The 23,412-nt window shown below is 45.5% G+C and overlaps 1 protein-coding gene across 2 annotated transcripts in view; it reads left to right on the plus strand.

Annotated features, from left to right (window-relative positions):
• The first annotated feature begins 15,744 nt into the window (after positions 1-15,744).
• The window catches only part of LOC144768307 (protein 4.2-like), a 50,185-nt gene continuing 42,517 nt past the window's right edge, over positions 15,745-23,412 (plus strand). Inside the window, exons 1-3 of one of the 2 annotated variants that reach the window (XM_078651881.1) lie at positions 15,745-15,975; positions 21,327-21,512; positions 23,106-23,348. In XM_078651881.1, the coding sequence (XP_078508007.1) occupies positions 15,966-15,975; positions 21,327-21,512; positions 23,106-23,348 (439 nt within the window). In that variant the 5' untranslated portion in view covers positions 15,745-15,965. The remainder of the gene's footprint in view (positions 15,976-21,326; positions 21,513-23,105; positions 23,349-23,412) is intronic. The other variant, XM_078651882.1, reaches the window with a different exon arrangement.

A 23,412-nucleotide genomic window follows, 5' to 3' on the forward strand; every position in this document is an offset into this window, starting at 1 on the left:
AAAGCCGCACGTCAGCGCCAGCTTTTTGAGTCTGGTGTGGTAGGTGTCCAGCGATTCCTCCGGCAGCTGACGCGCTTGCCTGAATACAAAACGTTCATAGTCTTGATTGGCCATGGGCTCAAAATGGGCATTGAGGGCATTTATCAACGTGTGATGCGTTCTGGGGGTCGCCTCTGTAAGGGACCGAGCAATAGAGTGGATGTCCTTGCCCCCTAGGTGTATCACCATGGCCCGTTTCTGTTCCTTGTGGACTTTCGTGGCCTCGAAGAATACTAGGAGCCTGTCCACCCACTCCTTCCATTTTGGAGCGAGAGTCGAAGGCGCACCCTCCACCACAAACGGTTCGATGGGCGGAATCGTGGCCATCCTCTAGGGAGCGCTGGATCAGGCCACCCACGGGCCGCGGCAGCTCCCGAGGCGGTGCGCGGGAGGACCAGACACGGGTTGGTACGGAGCACCGGGCCGGCAGCACCCACCGGTGGGGCGGGCCGTGGCCGTGGAGCGAGCCACAGGAACCCCAGGAAGGCGCGTGCGACCGGCGCACTGTCCACGGGCGAGCAAGGCCAGCGGCAGGACAGGCACACGCCGCGTCCGCCAGATGCAGGAGATGAAACTGGGCACCGCCCCGATCGTCGGGCCAAGCGGACCGAAGTGCGCTTCACGCACGAGCCAAGGGGCACGGTGCGGCGCTGGACGTGAAACCACCGGGGAGAGAGTGTGTCGACTGGGCAAACACACCGATGCACACTGCAGGCAGGCGCTGGGCAGCACGGCTCACCTGCGAGGCTCCAGGGCTCGAAGTCGCCCCTCCAGGCGCACTGCGTGGGGGTGGGGGACGCCGCAAGGCACGAGCACCACGAGCCAAGGGACGGGCTCGCAGCCGCCCCACGGGGCAAGAAGCAGGTACCCCCACCAGGCGAGGATCCGGCCACCACCCTCGTCGCCAATTGTTGTGTCCTGAAGGTAGGGAATGATCGCCCTAGGGGTAACAACTTGGGACCTACACTTCGGGGCATCTAAGTCTAACTAGGCCTGACACGTGGCCCTAGAAATAACTGAGACAGACTCTGGGAATAACTTGGTGGCTCTCCGTGCGCTCGTCTCTGAACTGCGTACGTGCGTGCGGGGCCTCTCTTTATTCTGCTAGGTCACATGACTTCAACACTGCACGCCCCTGGCGTCAGGGGCGGACCATACCCCCAGAACATAACAGGCCCGTCCGTGGCCGGACGAGGCTGGGACTGCCCTCTTGGCTCCATCATTTGGACTTTGCTGCACCCAGCTGAGAGTTGAAGAGGTTTACAAAAGTAAACTTTGAAATACACACGTTTCTATATACCGTTTAAAGCCGAAACAGGCACTCCTGTGGCACCTGTGTGGCAAGCACACTGGTTTATTGTGATTGGCAGTGAATATTGAATACTGGAATTGAAGCAATGGGAAGGCGAAAACACTCTTTGGCCTCAAAACCCCTGAGTTCAACCCTGAACGTTTTTTTACAAAAAGCTGTGGGTGCAATTAGTAAGGAAATGTAATTGACTGAAAGAAGATTATCATTAGCCGGCACTCTCCCTACATCTCCCCTGGATTCCACCAGGAAACAGGAGGCTACTCATTTTGAAAACCGAGCCTCAGGCCCTGGAACCACTCTTTGCAATAGTAAACATTATTGAGACTAATAATGCATCCGCAACTGCCAGTGCAAATAGCCAACAAATCCTTGTTTGGATTGAGGGTGAGACCACATGGCCACAAGTAACTGGGGGAGAAAGAAAACGGACAGTAGGGGGCGAGAACTCTAGGGGCAGTGCCCAGTGCTGCAAAAGATTTGGCAAGATTTTTTAAAGGAGGGTGTTATTAGGTCCAAGGGTGGAGAGAGGGGGGAGGGAAGGGAGGCATCTCCTGAGCAAGAGGATCCCTCTTTTTTTATATGGGTTAATCAATTAATATCTGATGCCCTGAGGCATATTTTAGTACATTTAGGATGCATTGAGGAACAGCTCAGTTTTGTGGTGAATAATGTAAAAGAGAAATCCGAACGTGGTAGAAGGAGGGGTGAGATTTTTCATACTGGTAACCAGGAAGCTGCCCCTTCCAAAAAGTGTATCCCCCCACACAGCATTACACACTCCAAAGTTGTATGAGCCCAATCAAAATAAGCCAATTTCCCAGCTGAAAGGGACACCTGGGAGACAGTGTCCCCAAGGAAAGATCATAGAGCAGGAGTCAGAGGTATCATAGATAATGTTTATCGACTTGATCATGACCCACAGATTAATCATAGACAGTACACAATCAATCACAATTGCACAACATATGCACCCGCTCGAGAGAAGGGGGTGCAAGATCTACTTAACCTACCCCCAGATAGTGCTTCATATACCTTGATACTAACCAGAGTTCCACCACTACCGCCAAAGCAACATGAAGACAGCCAAAGCCTTATTACTAAATCAGCCCATTGGTTATTAATATTATTATTATTATTATTATTATTAATTCATTCTTGGTAAAGCATATGGCTACCCTTAGGCATCCCAGCATTAGTGCATTGGAAAAACGGGATGTCCAAATAAGTTAATAAAAAATATCATTATGGTGCGAATGGTTAGTTGGCTAGGCCACAGGCCGAAATCGGTGGGGGGAGACTGTTGTCTTAAATTTTAAGGACCCCAGGTCTGTGCACTTTTTGTTGGCATGCCTTGCCGAAGTGACTGGCGAGCATAACTCCATAACGGCATGCCTGTTGGGTTGTCTTTTACCTATCTATCAGAGGCAAGCCTACAACCAACCCACATATTCCAACTTTCCTCATTCAGAGCCTATTGACCAGAAAAATAGTTTGAGGTGCTTTCTGTCCTAATAGACATAGATTGACAGCAGGACTCGCCCTGCCTGGAAGGTGAACAGGACAAAGCTGGAGGCTTAGAACTTATAAGTATCGTCCCATTGGAAATGTATTATGAGAGGGTGGCAAATATGCGGCATTGTCCATTCCCACCTGTACCCCTGATGTATCTATTTTCGTAATACTGGGGCAAGCCTTGCAAGGTGACTCATTTTAAAATCTTGTCATGGAACATAGCGCTCAAAATTAGGGAACTGGGACTGGTTGGCTTTGTTGGAGGTTTTGATCTAATTGGTTTACAAGAAACCTGGTCCGCAGATAATTTGTTTATGAATGGGTATTGCTCTTTTTGTGTCCCATCGATCCCAACCTCTTCAGGAATGACCAAGGGAGGCATAGCGGTACTTATTGCATTAAAATTAGCCTCTGTCAAAGTCAAATGCATTTGTTCTTCCCCTTAGTATCAGCTTCTAGTTATCTCTGGCCTGGCACAGGTTGACCTGCTATTGGTGAACTGTTATTAATCACTCATTTCTGTGGGAAGCCCTAAACACTCTATTGGTCGTATTTGACCTAACTTTTTTAAATGATTGTGCCCTTAACCCCTTCATACAGTGCCCCACTTATGCTAGAGGTGGTCGGGATAGTTACATCGACTTCATTCTAATGACTAAGAACTGTTCTTTCTTGGTTCAGGATTTTAAAATCACAGCTGCTTGAGAGATCATTACCCGCTCATAGCCATTCTCAATATGAATCCTAAAATGGGACCCACTGACGAACCTCCGATCCAATATAATCCTGATCAAGGAATTATATTGATATGGGACCAGGTAGAACACTAAGATTTGAACAAGATATCATCTTAGGTAACTATAATCCAATAGATGGGTGTTTGAAGTTAGACACTACCCCGATTGAAGTAGAGATTTCGAGGCACCTTGCACCAAACTCGCCATGAGGTTGGTTAAGAAACCCCCCAAAAGCTATCCCCACTGGCGCGTTGGTTTAACAACAAATGCACCAAATCTCATAAGGAGCCAAAAAGGGCACTACATACCATTCCACGTGACAGAGAGCGAATAAAAACTGTGAGGGGTAATTATAAAAAGGTGATTGAACAGAAGAACAGGGAATTGAGGAGAAAGGCGTGGGAGGATCTGGAAAGTGCAGGTTCCCTCAAAGACTCCAAAAAGTTTTGGGAAATTATAAATCGCTGAATGTTCACTGAAGATGAGAGACAGATGGATTCATTGGTCATAGGTGAAGCCTGGGAAGTTCATTTTACCAGTATTTTCAACCCTTAACCCAGGAAAACAGTGAGGTAGTACGGGAAATATCCTATTATCTAACTGAAGTTTTACACCTAAGTCTGTCCATCGCAGGCCAAGAGGGAGAGGTGGCCATTGCACAGGGTCTTTGTCTGAAAGCCCACTGTCCAAACGGGGTGCCCCTTGATCTATTTAAGAGAAACCTTAATTTGTGGGCACCATTATTAACGAACATCTTTAAAGCAGCCATCATTGGCCCCCTGCCCAGGTCTTGGAAAGAGGCGATAGCGGTACCTGTTTTCAAAAAGGGTGACAGAAATAACCCTGTGTGCTACAGACCTATATAATTTATCGTTACAACAGCAAAGGAACTGTGTAGGGTCCTACTCGAACGGCTAGAAGAGTGGGCAACCAAAAAAGGGGCTTTGTTGAATACACAATATGGTTTTAGAATGGGCCTGGGCATGACTGAACAATTCATAATCAATATGGGATAGGATCACTTGTCCTGCATAAACCAAGGTCTGCAGGTAGGTAAGTGGGTGTCTCCCAATAAAAGACCCTCATACACGCGTTTTTTTGGGTATCTCGTAGCGGTATATGATGTGTCCCCGCTCATTTAAACACGTGAGTGCGTAATCCTTGGGTCAGTTTTTTGTGTGCACCCTCCGCCAGGAGGCTTTACCTTTGGTTAAGGCAGTAGTGATCGTGGAAAGGTGAGTGAGAAGGTGGTGGTAAATTAAAATTGTCCAAGACTGCCAGAAAATTGACTTTAATGGGTCTGGAGTAGGACAAATATAAAATTGCTTTGTGCAGCTATAGAATCGGTTATGAATTCTAGCGCACTCCATTAGTGCTTTAAAAAGGTCGACATGTTTCAGCCTTAGTTGCCAAAAGGTCAGTAGGCTTTCTTCAGGACCAAAATGGTGCAGTGAATAAAGTGAAAGAATAGGTAAATTTATAACCTGATTCTTGGGGTAGTAGAAGGTCGCATTGTACCTCTACGTCTTGCACGGTTTTGCTTCTTCGGGGAGGAGGGCACACAGAGGGAGGTTGTACTCAATCCTTCACCTCGGTTCGCGCAGCATGTGCTGTCTCTGCCACTCTTCACCCGGAATTCATGGTTTATGCAGGACAAGTGATCCTTTCCCCTATTGATTATGAGTAACTAATGGAGACTGAAAGGATCCGATATCTCTCTCCCCCCCCCTCCAATTGATTATACGTATGACTGAACAATGCCTCAATTTGTCCCTAATTGTCAGTAAGCACGTGAAGTCAATGAAGAGTTCTATGTACCTGGCCTTCATCGACTTATTTAGTGCTTTCGATACTGACAATCGGGACGAATTGTGGGCCATGATAAAAGATATGGGTGTCGAAAAAGCATTAGTAACCCTTCTCCGTACACTTCATACAAATACTTTGGTTACTATAAGGTATGGCCGTAAGGGGTACAAAAAACTCCATCACTTCTACGGAGGGGATTCGCCAAGGCTGCATTTTAGCCCCGTTTTTTAGGTCTCGCTGCGAAAAGCGCGCGAAAGCGCGCTCTCGCTGAGAGAACTATAGCTGTCGGCTCAACAGACAACGAGGGGAGACAATAGCTGGCCACGCGCGCAGCATTTGGCAGAGTCGGATTCCGACGCGCGCCTTGGGATGCGCCGTAAGTTTCAGTTTCATTAGCGCTCGCTGGATTCCTGTTCAGGGAGTGTGTCTCATCGCCGGAGCTTGGAGGTGTGCGGGGGATTTTTTATGGTATGTTACGCTATTTTGTCATTGCCGCTTCCTTACTCAGGTACATCCTTTGTTCGTCGCAGTTCTGCCGCTCCGAGGATTCAGGGGGGTTCATGACGCGGATCCGATGGAGCTGCGCCGCCGTCGAACAAGGACCAGGCAGGGTCCTGCCGAGCTGTCTGCCCACCGCCTAGCCACGGACTTCACCGGATCCGTTTCGCTGCCAGTCCGGGACCCTGTCCGGGGTCGGATGCGCCACTTCTGCTGGCCTGACGGGGATCCGCAGCAGCCGTTCAGCCCGTCTCCCGGAGGACCCAGCTGGGGAGTGGGCGCGGCGCTGCGGTCTAACGGGGGAACTCACAGCTGCCGCCCAGGATCTGGGCTCACCTGCTGCCGATCTCCCCGAGCTCCGTCCGAAGCCCTCCTCGTCTGCCTGAGTCTGCTAGCACCGCGACCAGCCATGCATGCGCTGCGAAAATGACTGAAGAGTGTTATCTGTGCAGTGCTGTGCGTGACTGCTCCGTGTCTGCGAGTGCACTGCCTGCACTCACTGCATGCGCGAGTGCACCAAACAGGCAGTCTGTGCAAAGGGTCCGCTCCCTGGCTAGTGCATGAACTCGTTTGTGCACCGAAGAAACATGCAGTCGGGGCAGTCAGCGCAAAGAGTCCGCTCCCTGGCTGTGTGCACTCACGTGTGCACCGAACAAACTGGCAATTGGTGCAGTTAGTGCAAACGGTCCTTTACCTGAAGGTGTGTGCACTATAAGCACTCACACTGCATGAGCACTTATCAGGCAGTAAGTGCAGTTGGTGCAAACGGTCCGCTCCCTTACTGCTCGTAGGCTGTATGCAGTCACTACATGCGCATGTGCACTGAACAAACAGGCAGTCTGTGCAGTTAGTGCAAACTGTCCCATACGTGTCTGTATGTGCCCTGTATGCACTCACTGCATGCGCGTGTGCACTGATTCAAACAGGCTGTCGGTGCAGTTAGTGCAAACTGTCCATTACGTGTCAGTGTGTCTCCATATGCACACACTGGGTGTGCGCTATGTGCCTCACTGAATCCACTCACCGAATGCGTCATGCGTGCATTCATTCACTCACTAGCTCTGTGCCCCACGCACTCACTGGATATGCGTGTCCATTGAGAGAAACCGATGAGTGGAAGAGAGGGCAAATGTTGTGGAGACGAATGTGGAGAGAAAGGGAGGTAGGATGGAAGCAAGCGAGAGAAAAGTCAAGCGTTGAAAGAGGAGACGAAGGGAACAGATAGAGTGATGGAGAGTGGGTGTAACACGCATTTGCAAAGCAATAGGTCTCACATTCACGCAAGTTTAAGCTACTGGCATTGTAAATAACAATGCGGTTTATTTATGTTTCAAAACCCAAAACATAAATAAAATGCATTGTCATTTACAATGCCAATAGCTCAAACTCGTGTAAATGCGAGACCTGTTGCATTGCAAATGCTTGTTATGTCTTATTTATACAAATGGGCTAGAGGCCTTTTTATTCAAAAGGGGACTCGATTTCCCCAGAATTGTAAAGAATGTTGTCCCTAAGCTCTCAGATGCAGATGAGACAGTGTTATTGGCAAGGACAGCTATGAGTCTGCAGAAATCCCTAGACCCTTTTAAAAAATGTATGACCTCCCTTAATTTAAAAGTTAACTTTAATAAATCATACGTCATGGTATTTGGCCCAAGGACCATACATACAAAAACCTTTGTTGTTCAGGGAAAGGTAATAGAGAAAGTTAGTCATTTTTCATACTTGAATAATTTATTTAATTCCCAGATGCAGTGGGATCCTCTTTTGACCGTTAGAGAACAGCAGACAAGTAGGGCTGTGGATGCGCTTTTTCGGTTTGGTTGTAAGTTGGGGCAAACACCAGTGAAAGAATTATTAACTCTCTATTGAGTTAAATGCCTTCCTATTGCCATATACAGGGCAGGGGTATGGGGGTTTAATAGATGCCAACAGCTCCAACTAGCAGAGAAATTTTTTATCAAAAGATTATTGATGGTACCAAAAAGCGCCTCCACATCATTACTTAACCTTTTGGAATTGTCCATCATCTTTCTACCTACACGCCTGGAGTGTCCTTTTCAACATTTAACCTTGCTATACCACGCACTTGGACCATATTGTTGATAGAAATCTCCTACTACAGCCTCTTCACACAGTCCTGGGCCCTGTCGGGTCGGAATTTTCACCGACGGAGCGACTCTCTCTACGACACTCTAATTTTCGTTAGCCCTGAAGAGTCGCGGGAAGACTGTCCCACACGCGACAAAACACATGTCGGCTGGTTCTGATGAACATTAAAGACACACTATCTAACGATTGATTCCAAGAAATCCTTGATTTGTTTACGAATGTAACACTTTGTCTCCATTATCTCTATTTGTCTACTATGGCATCATTGCTTACTTATTAGAGTGTGCATAGGTTTCTGTTTTTCACATCATTATGTCTTGCAGAATTGGGCTAACAGTTCATAGAGGAAAGCATAGGCCTTGCCCCATTGAATTTATGGGCTAAGATCAAGCTCTCAGAGGATTAAGAGTTCTCAAAAGATATCATGAAGAACTGCCTCAACATGCATAGAGTTGGAAAGATTCCCTTGTTTCATTTTCTGAGGGACAAGTTCCTTGAGTTAGGTCAAGGGTACTCTTTGAATACCCCCCAAAGAATTCCCCCAAACGGCAAGGAAATTATTAAACAGGCGTTCCTACTAGGGGAAACATGAGTAATTGTCACCACTGAGGACATTCAGGAGTTTTTCACCCGGGTTCGGCCTCTCCACAATTTTACTTGACCTTTTCTAGAAATACCAAGACTAGATTTTATCTTAAAGGTGCAAAAGAAAATCCTCAGCACATGAAAGTCATGTCACAATGATTATCTATCACAGTGCAGAATGTGAGCACAAATTCAATACAGTAAAGTAATTCTTGTTCTTTTCCTTTATTCCTTAGATCTTCAAACAGCTGACACGTGTTTCGTCGCTTACATGGGAAATCGTCCTGTGACTTTATCAAGGCTATGTCTTCTTTATGTATATCCTTATATTGTGGTGATAATTCCAACTCTGTTTCTAGCGACGTCCACTATAGTCGTGCATGTACGTGTTCCGTGTTTCGTACTCGGATCAACACGAGGAGCGACGTCCCCAGACCGGTCTTCTCGCATCACGAATCTGAGACTGTGTGATACACTTGGACCTTTTGGATACATGCACGACTATAGTGGACGTCGCTAGAAACAGAAACCCCTTTGTATTATTTTGCACACTTTATAAGTCAGTGAGAACCAGATTTTTGCTTCCATTACTGAGAAAAATCTGTCCATGTTCGTATAGCGATGGTTTCAATTATTTGCACTCACTGACTTCTATTGATATCTGTATTACGGTAACAAATTTTGTTAGGGGTTCTACTGCGAACATAAAACGATACGAGTAAAAGTTACATGAGATTGACAGGGAATGATATTGCTATTCCCTCAGCAGTCCCAGGGGAGCGGGCGGTCACCGGAAATCGGACCAGAGAAGCCCGGTGTGGCTAGGAGCACCTACCTTTTCCTCCAGCGGGTCCCTGCCAGCTGTCTCCCCCTGCCGCCGCAGCCCCTGACATCGCGCTGCGGCAGCCGTGTGGGGGAGACTACAATCACCAGCCTGCCTTGTGGCAGGAAGCCGCGGGATCTCACTTCCGCGCCAGGAGGCGCTACTAAGTGCCTCAACAGTCCCGCGTTGCGGGAGCGCGCGGGAGCGCCGGGCGAAGCCCGGGCAAAGGGCGGGCCCTCTACGGCCCTCATCGGACAGAGGAGGACGGGGACGGGCCACCCCCTTTGTCTGTTTTGAGGTAAATTACCGACTCGTACTTTCTTATCCATGCCTAAGCCCAAATCAGGGGATATGCCCAAAAAATTCCCGGATGATATATTCGCACATTCTCCATCTACTTTCCCATGGCTGGATGACTTAAACAGTCTGTGCAAGGTTAAGTATGTTCCAGCAGCACTCTCCCCCACGCTAAAATGCCGCAGCTCATTACTATGTCTAAGGGAGCTGAAATCTCTTCCGGATACAAAACCTATACCTCACAGGGTTACGCCTGCCAAAAGGAAGATCGATGGGGATAAAGACAATGGGAGTTCTACTAAATCTCAAACACTTGATAAACCTTCTCTAAGTCCAAACCCACCTTTAATTAACTCTCCTTTTACTTTGCCACCTGATGTTAATCTGGACGATTTATCACCATCCTCACATCAGGTCCTTCTGACTATGATTGAGCATTTGTTCAAATCTGTTATACACCCCTTGATGGACAAAATTACTACATTGGGGATTAAGCTCACGGGGTTGGAGAACTCCATTGAATCCCTCCTGAAACCCTCAGCCCACGCCGTAGCAACTCAATGCCCGCCGAAAATCGCCCTTTCAAACCTACCTCATCTGATAACTCCTTACGAAGCGGTGCCTATTCAATTGCCAACCCCCACCCCCCTGTTGCCTAACAATCCCAAAGCCCCCCTGAAATTGACAACACCACGTCATATCCCACCTAAACATGTGCGTAATACCCATATACACTTACCTCCAGAAGCAGCGCCTTTTGTAATTGTTCTCTCGGGAGTCCCCGAACTAACAAAAGGCAAAGCCGAGAGACAACACGAACTTATGAACAAGGTCAAGTTCTGGCTTTCTAAAAACAGACCTCTGGCTTACCATCTTGATGGCCGAATAATAAGTGTTCGGAGGGTGGGATGGCTTGGACCCCTTAAAAAAGACATCCTGGGGGATTTGATCCTAATACGATTTAGGAGCAGACACATTGTGCCTTACATGCAGACATGGCTACCTCAAAATGGGGATGGACTTATTTCTACCTGGAATCTACATGACTTTTACCCTAACACTTCCTACCTGCTTTCCCCTAGTCCCTGGGGCATTGATAACAACCCAATGGGCAGAGGAACCCATTTAAGGAATGTCAGTAGCTTTTCAGTGGCTTTTAATTGTCCCAAACCGACGTACAATAATTTGTATCGTAACTACTAAATCTTTCTGAACACTGTGACCTACCACGTTGCCTAAAGGTTGTGTAAAGCTTGTTTAATCCTTAACTGTGCAATCTAAAGCCGTTATGAGATTTATTTTAAAATCTCGTTTTTTAAAATGTATTGCAGTATTTGTCTGTATGCTTTTATGATTTTAAAACATAAATCGAATAAAGCTTTCTATTCATTCATTCATTCGATATTGCTATTCATGCTGTCTTTTATAAGGGGGGAAATACGTTGTTTTTCATTTTTCTTGTCGAAGTTTTATGAATTGTAAAAATGTTCACACTGTGAACTTTTATGGTTCTTTGAGCCGTAAGAAAGTTATTTTGGCTGACTGACTGACTAGGTTAAGGCGAAATCCGCTTGCCTGCTTGCTTTATTACGCAAACAGCAAAAATCGCAGATCCGTTTCCTTATGTTTTTTAAAGGCTGTACCAAGACCATGTTGTGATTGCGAAATACTTTACTACAAAAGTAACATGACTACAGGTGGGCATGGAGCTCAGACTACTGTTGTGGTGTGTTAAATCAATAGGAGCCGAGTGGCTCCTTTCCACCTGGAAATCCCGAATACATTAGCAAAAATAAGAATGTGTAATTCTTAATAGGTTGTACGAAATCAGAATCTGACTAAAGCCTTCACTAAGAAAGACTAAGGATTATTTCGCGCCCATACAAATTTAAGCAATAGACCAAATTATGGGGCAAGTAATGGGTTCATCAGACTTCTGGGATGTATTTGGATGCATTGATATGAAAACTAGGGAGGGGATTTGGCGTAACGGCAAGATCTGTCCATTTTGGAACATGGGGACCAGTTTCGAGTCTCGGCGTCTGCTCAGCCTCATGTGATTTGGGCAAATCACGTAATCTCCCAGTGGCGAAAATACAAACAATGAATGTGTCCTTGTGTAATGTAACTAACTGATGCTCATATGTAGCGATTCAACAGATATTAATATGTATTCTCTAATATATCATGTTACCACTAGGTGGCAGTGTAGCGTTAAGTATATTGGACCCGGTTCGCCACAGCCAGGACACTATTAGACTTGGGAGAAACAAGTGTAAAGAAACAACAGGCCTTTTCTATTTATGCACCCATGATGTGCAACAACAGCCATGTTTCCATCAGAACTGCGCCAACCCTGCTCCAATTCTCCAATTCAGCAATTAAAAAAAAAAACTCTACACTACTATCCAGTAAGTGTCCATAAACCAGTTACCTCTCAAAATACTTGATAACTGTATCCTTGACAGACAGGCCAACGTAGAAATGTATTTTCTCATGTGTGGAGTGGGTGGAGCTTGAAGGGGCAGTGACTGGTGTTGGGGGAGGGGCTTTGAGCCTTTCACCCCCCATGTCAACCACGGAGGGGGTCGGGCCAAGGTGAGGGGACAGGGCTGATGGTGTTGTCCATCCCAACTCACGACTCTGGGCAATAGCTTGCTTAATCTCCACAACGGCCCCTCGCGGCGGGATGCCTGGCTTTCACCTTGTGGACACCCTGCCGGGGTTTCTCACAGGGGAATACCAGGACGGGTTCCCTAAGCAAGCGCCGGGACGCTTACGGGCAGCTGTGCGCTTTACAAGTCCAGCACATTTACAAGTCCAGCACAGCCCCACTCTCTCCAAAAAACAAATTGCGAATATCTGAGACTGCCACCTTGAGGTTGGTAAAAGGGTTGCTGACGTCGGTGACACATAATCTCCACACTCTGTGCTGGAAGCCCGCTCTCTGCAGGGGTTCCAGTTTATTGTGTGCCCATTCCTGCTATTGGTTCTTCAATGAGTGACCGGTGAAGGGAAATGACATTGTGTGACTACGGCGCCCAGTGAGTTGGCTGTTCTGGCTTACTTTTCACCCTTTACAGTGCACTACTGCCATTAGCCAAGTTTAAGCTATGCAGATACCACCTACATGCATACATGCATGCAGGGGTTATCAACCTACGTCCAGGATCAGTAGATTCATGCCAGATTTTTAGAGTTATGCACTTGAGGTACATTTAAATACAATGAAATTTACTTTGCCTTTGAAAGTAATCTGATCTCCTGGACCCATATTGGATGCCGCCGCTTTAGAGGGTGTAGGAAAGTGCCCTCTTTAACTCCCTAACTGTTAGCCAGATACCTGATGCCAACTTGACTGAATGTGTACTGGGAACCTGCTAAGCAGGCCCCAGCACCTCTGCTCTTCCCTAAAACTGTACCTTTGTACACACAATTGACTCTCCTTTGAGCCACCTGTAAGTCACTTGTAAAAGGTACCCCTGGTACCAAGGGCCTGGTGACCAGAGAGGGCATCTGACAGCTACAGCATGTTTTTTGTCACCCCCAGAGGCCACTCACCTTAACCCCCCACCCTGCCAATGCAGACTGGGTGTTTTGATGGAGACCAAATAAAAGAGTTGACATGACACACTTTTTTAGTACATGGGCTGGGAGTTTGTCAACACGAGCTCCACAGCTCCATGATGGTTTTACTGAAGTCTGGGAAGTTTTGTATCAAACTTGAAAAAGACCAACTCTGGTGTGGTTGCTGACTGTCTCCCAGCCATCTACCACCACCAGATAGGTTTCTGGACCACTCTGTAGACAGCCCTGCGCTCACTGCATCCGAGAACAAAGCACATCCTGGGCAGAGGTGTCATGCCTCCTCCCCCAGGATGGGCAGGGTCCTCTAGAAGGGAGCTTCAAAGGCCTGCCATCTTTGTTAGCTACCCCCAGCCTTTTTGCTGCTGTAAGCAACTGGCTCCCACCGGTTCTGACTGGCATTTTGGGTGGGAGAACCGTCAGGAAAACCAAGCCAGGGAGAAAGTGTGTCCATCTTTGTCAAACCCACTCCTCAGGTGGGTGAGGCAAGGTGAAGCACACATCTAAGTACCTGGGTTCTTTTAGATGGGGGGACCCCTCTAATCAGGAAGAGGCTTATGTCCCCCTCGCACTGGAGGGTGGCACACTAGGGGGTGTAGACACCCCAGGGAAGGAATCCCTTGGTCCCGACCTGCACACCCCTGTAACTCCCCTAAATCTAGTATTCATGGGCCCTGCTGAAACTTGCCTCTTCAGATTCAACGTGACAAGAAGAATAATAACAGAAGAGCCATGCTGCAAAATTGGAGGTTAAAGACAACTGCTTTGGCCCCAGCCCCATTGGCCTCTCTCCTGCTCTGAAACCCTGCCAGTTGAACCTAGTGTGTTCTACAGCCAGCAGCCTCCAAGAACCCCAGAAACCTGCCCGACCTTCCTAAAGAACTCCTATGTCCTGTGGACACTGGATTTGTCCAACACCTGACCCAGGACTCCAGATCCAGTCGTTGGTTCCCTTCATCCAGTCTTCTGGCTCCAGCCTGCAGTCCTTTTCCGTGACCGTTTTCCATGGAAAGCATTGGGCTCCCGTCCCTCCTGAGCACCAAGCCGCCCTGCTGCACTGGTGGTGTGGACTTGGTGCCAACCTGGGACCCTCGTTGCCCTGACTTTAACCCTAGGAGCTTGGCTCCGGAGACTGAGTGGCCTGCCTGTGAGCAGTCCCCTACCAAGGTGCCCCCTGGCCCCATTGACACCCTATACTCTGCCCCAGGCCGTCCTATGATGCCCCTTGAGCACCAATCTAAAGCTTGAGAAACCTTCGTTCTACCTCCCAAAACTCAAGTTCCAAAACCGTTTTACTCACCTGTAACTTAACACTTCGTTTTTCCCTGGAACTTAATTGTGGGTTCTTTCTCTGAAAATTCTTCTAAGTGTTGAACTGTCTTGTAGAACACAAAAAGTAACAAGAGATAACCTGCTTACAAGTGTCCTGTGTTGTGTAAACTGTGTAAGGGGTGTGTTTTACACCAAACTAGAACTGTAATCTGAAAGTAATTTTTAACAGTTTACAAATCGTTTTCTGCATTGAAAAAGTAATCTGAATGTTCCTACAAAACCAGTGTTCACTGTATTTTGAAAAGTCACATCGTATGAAGAGTACCACTTACCTGCTACTCAGTAAATCTTGATTCTGGAAATAAAATAACAAAATAACTTTTGATACAAACAATTGGTCTGGATTCAGTCTTTGAGTGTGTGACATCATTTCTTGCCTGAATGTGTACAACAAATGCTTAACCCTACCCTCTGATAAGCCTGACACACTACCACAAAAGATAGCGAGGTATTATCTACTCTAGCCTCTGCTGTACCTCTGGGGATCCATTGGACTCTGTGCACACTATACCTCACTTTGGTGCGGTATATACAGAGCCAGCTTCCTGCAGAGCGACCTCCGGATAGCAAAAGTCCTTGCAGAAGGCTGGTGTACATCCAGCGCCATACCATGAAATCTTGATTGCCATGTGCCTAGATCCCAGAGGCACTATATGGCCCTCAGGTGGAAAGGACTATTTAGTTGTATATTTACACATTACACCTATTTATATAGTGCGAGGTTAGCCATTGGGGCAGCAGAGCTTTAATTGCAAACACAGGAAAAAATCAAAAGACAATAACCACGATCGGGGAACATCTTCGTGCGTCATTTGAAAAACCTTGTTTTAAGGCCTTTGCCGGAGCTAATTCCTTCGAGTGCCGCGAATAATGTATTCAAGCAGATGAATAAAGATGAGCGTATCTACCACTAAACTACATTTCTCTCATAAGGTTTACGGCGAGCTCAGATGCATCATACACGTACACACACGCCCTCGAATGAATTAAAGATAACCAGCAGTGTGGAAAGTCTGCCTGTCCAGATAAGCGCTGCATGGAAAGTATCCGACGCTTGGCGCTCCACCCAGCTGGGCTTTTTTCCCGCCCACCTCGAAACACGTTTGGAAACTGCCAGACACAAAAAAGAAAATTTGAAAAAGTTGGTCTTGTTCAGTGTTATTGTGTGCGGGGGTGACGTGAGGACCGACATGTGTTTTCGGATTGGAGGAGATAACGTGACGTAACTAGGAGAGGCCTGAGTTGGAAGAAGCAGCAGCTTGTGAGAGGGTTTTAGTTCCCCTGAAACCAGAGACAGAAGAAGAGCGAGCGAACAGTCCAGAACATGGGGCAAGGTGAGCAGAGAATTGATTCATACATAGACCTGGCAAGAGGGTATGGTGCCAGAGGAAGCTGGAGGGTGAGGTGTCATCAGGGACTCTTCACCTGGCAGCTGATGCTACTCCGCAGTCATGTAATGGGCTTTTTAGGACGAAGTTCGGTGCACGTGGCATCCCGGTTGAACAACTCCGTCATGTTTTTACGTCCCTGGAAACATTTGGGTATAATGTATTCCTTCCAAGAGTAACGGTTCTTGAAATGTACCGGCCAACCCAACATAGTTAGGTGCGTCATAACGTGTCACAAGACTCCTGTGTCTCTTGGGCGGCGGGAAGTTTTACTCCTACGACTTTACACAGCTGGCGGCCTTTTCATTAACGTGTGTTGTGTGCGAGTGTGCCTTTTTTTTTAACCAAAGATTGTACCCAGGAGTGTATTTGTGGCAACAAATATTTATTATTCAAGCTGTTGGAATCTGTTGGTAAACCTTCACTCATTTAAGTGCTCGACCAATCACATGATGCTGGTTTTCTCAGGCGTCTGCACCTGCTTATGTATGCCAATAAATTCCTTGAAGTTGCTGTAGGCCATGGGATTTAAGGTGGTGTCCTAGGCAGGCTCCCATCTTTGAACCCCCTGAGAATCATTACTAGAAGACGGGGCCCCCGCCTAAGCAATTACTCTGACTGAACATCAAATAATATAAACAATACAGAAACAAGTCTACAGTCAACAAATACACACATTATAATATATATTTGTTAATTCACGAACAAAAATTATGCAAACGTTTAAATTGTAACGTGAAGGATGGAGCTTTTCAAAAATATGTTTTATTTCTGACAGACAAAATGATACCTTAGACCCTAGCACATCACTTTTTTGCTAGAAGTGTATGTTCGCTTTTTGTCAGTGCATACCAGCGTTGCTTAAATTAAGGCCACTAATTGTCCATACTAGATTCCGTTTGCTGTACTTGCCTTGCTCCCAGCGATCAAGATAAGTATACAAACTTTTAATTTCACTTTTCAATTTCAAATTCCTACTCATTTTAAAACTTTAAGTTCTCTGCTGTGTCTTCTTATGTTTGTGTACTCATGGTGAAACCAGCCCTGGGTTGCTTGTGTTGCGGTTCGGTGAGGACCTGGTCTTGCAGGAGGAACAGGGCCAAGACTGATTTGCATATGACGGGGTCTAAACTGAGATGGCATTTTGGGCAAACGAACAATGGGTTTGGTTACAACCTCAAATGATTGCCAGTGGTTAGACAAACTGCAAGCATTTCTCCCATCACCTTTTGTGTGTTTTATATAATTTGCTAATCTGCTAATATTATTTAATGTTCAAAAGAGTTGCGGAGCCCCTGAGTAAGTGTTGAGGACCCCCTGGGTCTAGAGAACACAGCTTAAAAATCACTGATGTAGACCCTTCGGCCAAAATAACCAAACTCATTACACAGGCTCAGTGATTACTTTGTAAAATAATAAGTACCGGTGCCCAGAGTTTTTCTCAGAAGTGCACATCCAATGCTGATGTATGCCGGGATTGCCGAAAAGCAAGGCTGTGTGGTGTGGAGTCCATCTCATGCCTCATTATTCTACTATCATACACAGCCTGTCTATGTTTTCAACGCTAGCAGGTTCTTTTCCAGCCCTGCTCTGTCTCTTCACATTGTTTTTCTGTCTTTCTCTTCCTCTTCCCTTCCGCCATTTGTGTTTGTCTCTCTATTACTCTGGATCAAAGTCTGATGAAGAAAACTCAGTGCAAGTCCCCAAAAAGGAGTGCTGGTGCCCACCAACAACCACAAGCTCAAATTAGCACTGGACAGACTTTACCATAAATGTATGAGACACAGTCCTGTTGAAGAACACATAACCTCTAACCATAAGGTCATAACTCTGACCACCCCTCCCTGGCAGCCATCTCTCTGCTACCACCATAATTGCACCCAAAGTATAAGAGACTCCACGCTCACAGTGAAATGCAGATACATCAACACCCATCTATTTTGATATCATTTCCTTTGAGTTTAGACATGCACTAAATCTTTTACAGTAAAAGTAATTTAGAGTTTGATGGAACAGGAGAACCACTATAAATTGGTAGCTATTTCAACCCACCAAACTTGTTGTTTCGCATCCCTCGTTTAGATGTGAAGCAACCTCACACTGCCCAATGAGGAAGGAACAGCAGTCAATCAAAGGCAACAGCCAGTCCTGTGCAGTGCCGCCAACTTTGATGCATCACGAAGTCCATTAGTTCAAGTTCTTTATTTATTTAAAAGTGTTATATAGCGCTAGCCAGACCCAAAGGTATCGGAGCGCTTTACAGCCTTATCAATCGTATGATACATTAACACAGTAATATGTACAGTGACTCATGCCGCATAGCATAGTCTCGTCATAGAGAGCACAATGTCATTCGTAAGATATGTTATCACAGTAGTCTGTACAGTGTCTTGTGTCGCTTCACGTAGTGTCGTTGCAAAAGCACAATGATTTGTGATGAGATTGGATCAGGGAGGGGGGATAGAGGAGATAGTCAAGAAGCGAGTGGGGTAGAGGTCATAGTGTCTGTGTGCAGTTGTGGGCATGCTCCAGCGATTGGGCGGTAACTATCCATTCAGGAGAGATTGATTGAGGAGGAGGACTTTGAGCAGCCTTTTGAAAATTAAGTAGATGGGGTTGCTCCTGATATGGACAGGTATGGAGTTCCAGATTTTGGGTGCATTTCCTTCAAAGGAGCGAGATGCTGTTTTTTGTTTGCGAGTTTTCAGAGGGAGCCTTCTTTATTCGGGTACACGAAGTATCCAAAAAAGCACTGACATATACAATAAAAACAAATAATTACATAGTAATATGCAATATAAACAACACATCTTTTAAAAATAATCTTTGCCTTCAATACAATCACACCTCTTAGCAACATAATCAATTCATCCAGATTAATTGGTATTCATAGAGCTTCGGGCTTGCACTGTAAAGATATAATCCTGGATTGCTTTAAATTAGATTACAGTAGGAATATACCATGGTTACATTATATCGGTAGATTATTAACTGAGTGTAACATGGTAACTAACTTTAAAGATCCCGAGGGCATCCAGATTTATAGTAAAGCGGAGCTCAAGAGGAGATTCCTGAAATCTAGAGAAAATATGGACGGTAGCCGAACTCAGCACAAAATTAGGTGTTAGATCTTACTGTGAAGGACCGATCTCTGTGGGCACACAACCGTATCTTATTATTACAAGAAATGTACAACATAGATTTTATCTAACAAGATTATGGTTGAGTACGCTCCACTTCCAAGTAGCTTTCCCTGAGATGGGCGAGTGGAGCCCTAACTTACCCAGGTGCCCATGTGATGGTAAAACCCCGCAGAGCACTTTGCACTTCATACTTTTCTGCAATTTTTACAGGGACATTAGAAAACACATTTTACGACCACTTTTTATTACTAATCCATTGTATTCTTATAAATCTGCCTTTTATCATGTTTGTAATCTGGAAAATGCATTGATATGTAATGCGGTTATCCTTTTCATTACGATGGCTACTAAACGGAGAAAGGATCTTACATATCTGGAAATGCTGAATTATGAAATCGAATAGATTGCATTTTAATATATACATTTTAATGTTACACATCCTGCTACAACGTTTTTTAATGACGACAAGCTGCTATTTGAGGTTTTTTATTATTTTGAATGAATCAATGTATGACTTTCATGTCGATCTGTAGTGCATACTATAAAGACTTGCAAACATATAACGATATGCTTCACTTATGTTTGTGAGGAAATGTGATTTTGTGAAAATTTACGATACAATAATGTATTTTTAAAATTTACGATGAAATGTTCTTATTGTAGAATGCTTTTATGGCTATATTTCTATATACCGAATAAAGCTTGTTTGAACTTGAACTTGAAATACATAGTAATATGCAATATATACAACCAATCTTTTAAAAATAATCTTCGCCTTCAATACAATCACACCTCTTAGCAACATAATCAATTCATCCAGATTAATTGGTATTCATAGAGCTATGGGCACGCACTGCCTTTTTCTAAAAGTGCCTATGTGAACAGTTTCCTCTTCATCAGAAAGTTGATATAACATATTAAAAGTTACCATGAAATCATTAATTTTATGTCTCCTTATAAGAGGAAGTAAGACCTGCTTAGTGTACATTGAATAAAAGCCACAAAAATAGGAAATGCATTGTGGTTTGCCCATCACATGGGCAAGGTGTTGGATCAAGAAATCTTTGAACACCTAGAGGGAAACATGGTAGGTATTTGATAGTTCTGGTCCTATATCAGAACAATAAACTGTATCCCCAGTGGCCTGTTTGTCATCTTATTTTTGGGTGAACCATGAACAAGAGACACAATTCGGTTCCCAGTTTTAATCAAATATTCCAGTTGCTCAAAACACTTCAACAATTTCATTGTTTTTGCTATGCAGTTTGTATATAGGACATGACTGACATTCACACGGCCTCTAGGCACTCTAGAAGGGAGGGATGGTTGAGGGGAAGAAGGTTTCAGCAGGTCATGGCAGATGCATGGCCTCCTGGATGTGCAATGTTCTCAACCACAATGGTTCACGACAAAAACAGCAGATGACCAGCAAAAATAAGGCCTTAGAAGCCCTGCTTCCTGTTAAATTCACGTCACCCCATTCCAGCCTACCACATGGGCTACTGAAGGCAGAGGTATGATGAGGATGCTGAGAGGGATTCCTCTGGTTGAGTACACTGCATAACACAAGCCACACTCTACCAGGAGCAAAATCTATGGCTACCTACAAAATTGGTGCCTTAGATGGCCAGCTTTGTCGCAACGTGACACGGTCAAGTGGTGCACACTCGATCCGTGGTTAGAAGAAATAGCATGTTATATTAATAACAATCTCAATAAATCAATGTATAAGGCGCCTGGTTACACACAGCTGGTGTGTCCACATGCTAGGAGCTACTACGTAAAAAAGGCTGAAAGGACCCAAAACTTCTTAAAAACAGAGGGATCCTTTGGAGCCCAAAGGACTAGGATTCAAGCAGAAACTCAAAAAGGAACGTCCTCTGACATTCCTTTTTGAGTTTCTGAGAGGACCCAAGAACAGGGAAATATGAACATAAGACCTCAGAGCTGGAATAGCCAAGTTTTCAATCTTTTTCTGAAAATGTTCTCCGATGGCTCTGGTCGGAGAAAGCGGGTTAATGCATTCCAGTTTTTGGCTGCTAAATAACCAAATGAACGTGCAGCATGTTTCCTCAACTCTCTGACTCACGTGCAGTCAGTAATTCACTCTTCCGAAACAAGTTGATGTTGACTCTTGCTTTCTTTATCTCCAAGCCTTCCAGATAGTAAAATGCGACCTCAACACAAGAAAAAATAACGCGGAGCACAGGACCTGCGAGATCAGCACAAGGACGCTCATCGTGAGGAGAGGACAGCGCTTCACCATCACACTGCACTTCCGGAAAAAAATAAAAAAGTACCTGAAGAACCTGAAAAAGCTCTCTCTGGTCATGCAGACAGGTAATATATACTGTAAACTCGACTCACTGACGAGTCGTTGCTTTTACGGGCTTAGGGCCAGATGTAGGAAGGCTATTACCGGTCGGTAGCCGTTACCGACCGGTAATAGACTTTTCCTATGTAGCAGGTATTTACCGATTTGGTATTTACCGGATCATCATTTACCGATTCGGTATTTACCGAATCGGTAAATGAAATGTAGGAAGCACTTCAAAGAGTGCTTCTGGGCTTTAAGGATTCGTTATTTACCACCAACTATTAGTTGGTGGTAAATAACGAATTCCTATGTAAATGCAAATCTGTGCATTTACACGTGTGCATTGTGACAAACATACATGCCCTTAATCAGGGGTAAAACAGGGTGTCAAAGTGACACCCTGACACCCTTGACTTTTTCTCAATTTTACCGAATCAGTAATTACCGATTCGGTAATTGACATTCATTCCTATGCGCCTCCAGGCCCATAGGAATGAATGGCAAATACCGAATCGGTAATTACCGATTCGGTAAATACCGAATCTTAACGATTCGGCATTTTTTACCGAATTTTTACCCACATAGCATTTACCGATTCGAAAATACCAAATCGGTAAAATTCTGTATTTTTGAATCGGTAAATTTAAATTACCTACATCTAGCCCATAGTCATTTACATAGAGGCCCCACCCTAGCCTCAAACATGGATGTCAGTTCACCAAAATGGCTGGGGTAACGGAAGTACAACCTTGCACCGATTGACCCTGATGACATCACAGGGTTCCTCCACTCCTATCTCCTCAATAGCCTTCTATTGACTGTTATGGGGCTTACTGTTGCAATCACACAGAAAGTGAACCGAGCTCTCAGAGCCAGGAGCGTAGTGATAAATAGTGCAGCTCATGTTTTAGGGGCCCAGTGCACAACACATATGACGTTTCTTTAAATTACAGAAACATTTGGTGAAAGGAAGCCATTTTCCTGGTTTGCAACAGGACACAGAGCACCATTCTAAGACTCTACTGAGGGCCATATATACTTCCTCCTTTTTTTCCTTTCTTTCTAGATTTTTATATAGCACAAACTCGACCTTAAGGAATTAGAACGCTTTACATGAGCACCAATTACATTACACAAGGACACACCTCCTTTTTTTTCTTTTAGGCATGGGAGATTAAGTGATATGTCCATAATCACAGGATGTTGAGCCGATGGTGAGACTCAAGCCAGGTTCCCCAGTTCCAAAGTTGGCAGCTCTGGCTGTAGTGCCACATTCTCTCTTTTAAACGATTTCACTAGTACTATTTTACTATAGCTGTCCTAGTGCTGTAGCCCCTAAGTTAGCTGTAGCAAGGTTGGGACTAGCTATGGTTTCAGAAGACCATTTGATCGCTAGATGTCAGAAAAAAGGGGTGGGTTCTGAAACCGGGAGTGGTCTACTCACATTCATTTACATCCTTTGTGACCCACCGAAGTCCAGGGTAGAAGGTGCAATGCCAGGGACACCAGTGGGTGAGCCAGGTATAGTAGCTTCTACCAACCCCAGGCTACCTTCGTACCTGTGGCCGCAAAGACGGATGTGTTTAACCCGTCCCTTTGGTTTTCTTCAAATCCAGGACCCAGATCTACAGGTTTCCAGGGGACAGAACATGAATTTGCAATCACGAGCCTTGGAGACAAAAAATCCTGGAGTGCAGCTGTAGAGTTCCGGGACCTGCAGTCCTGGACGCTCTCCGTCACCACGCCAGCCAGTGCGCTCGTTGGACGCTACACCCTCCAGATGAAGGTGACCACTGCCCTCCACTCATCCCTTCACAAGCTGGGAGAGTTCATCCTTCTGTTTAACCCCTGGTGCTCAGGTACTATGTGTTGATGTATGTAGTGTTCTATAGGTATTTATTTATTCATTTATTTTTATTTATA

Source organism: Lissotriton helveticus, chromosome 7 (assembly GCF_964261635.1).
Source record: "Lissotriton helveticus chromosome 7, aLisHel1.1, whole genome shotgun sequence".
Taxonomy (NCBI): Eukaryota; Metazoa; Chordata; class Amphibia; order Caudata; family Salamandridae; genus Lissotriton; species Lissotriton helveticus.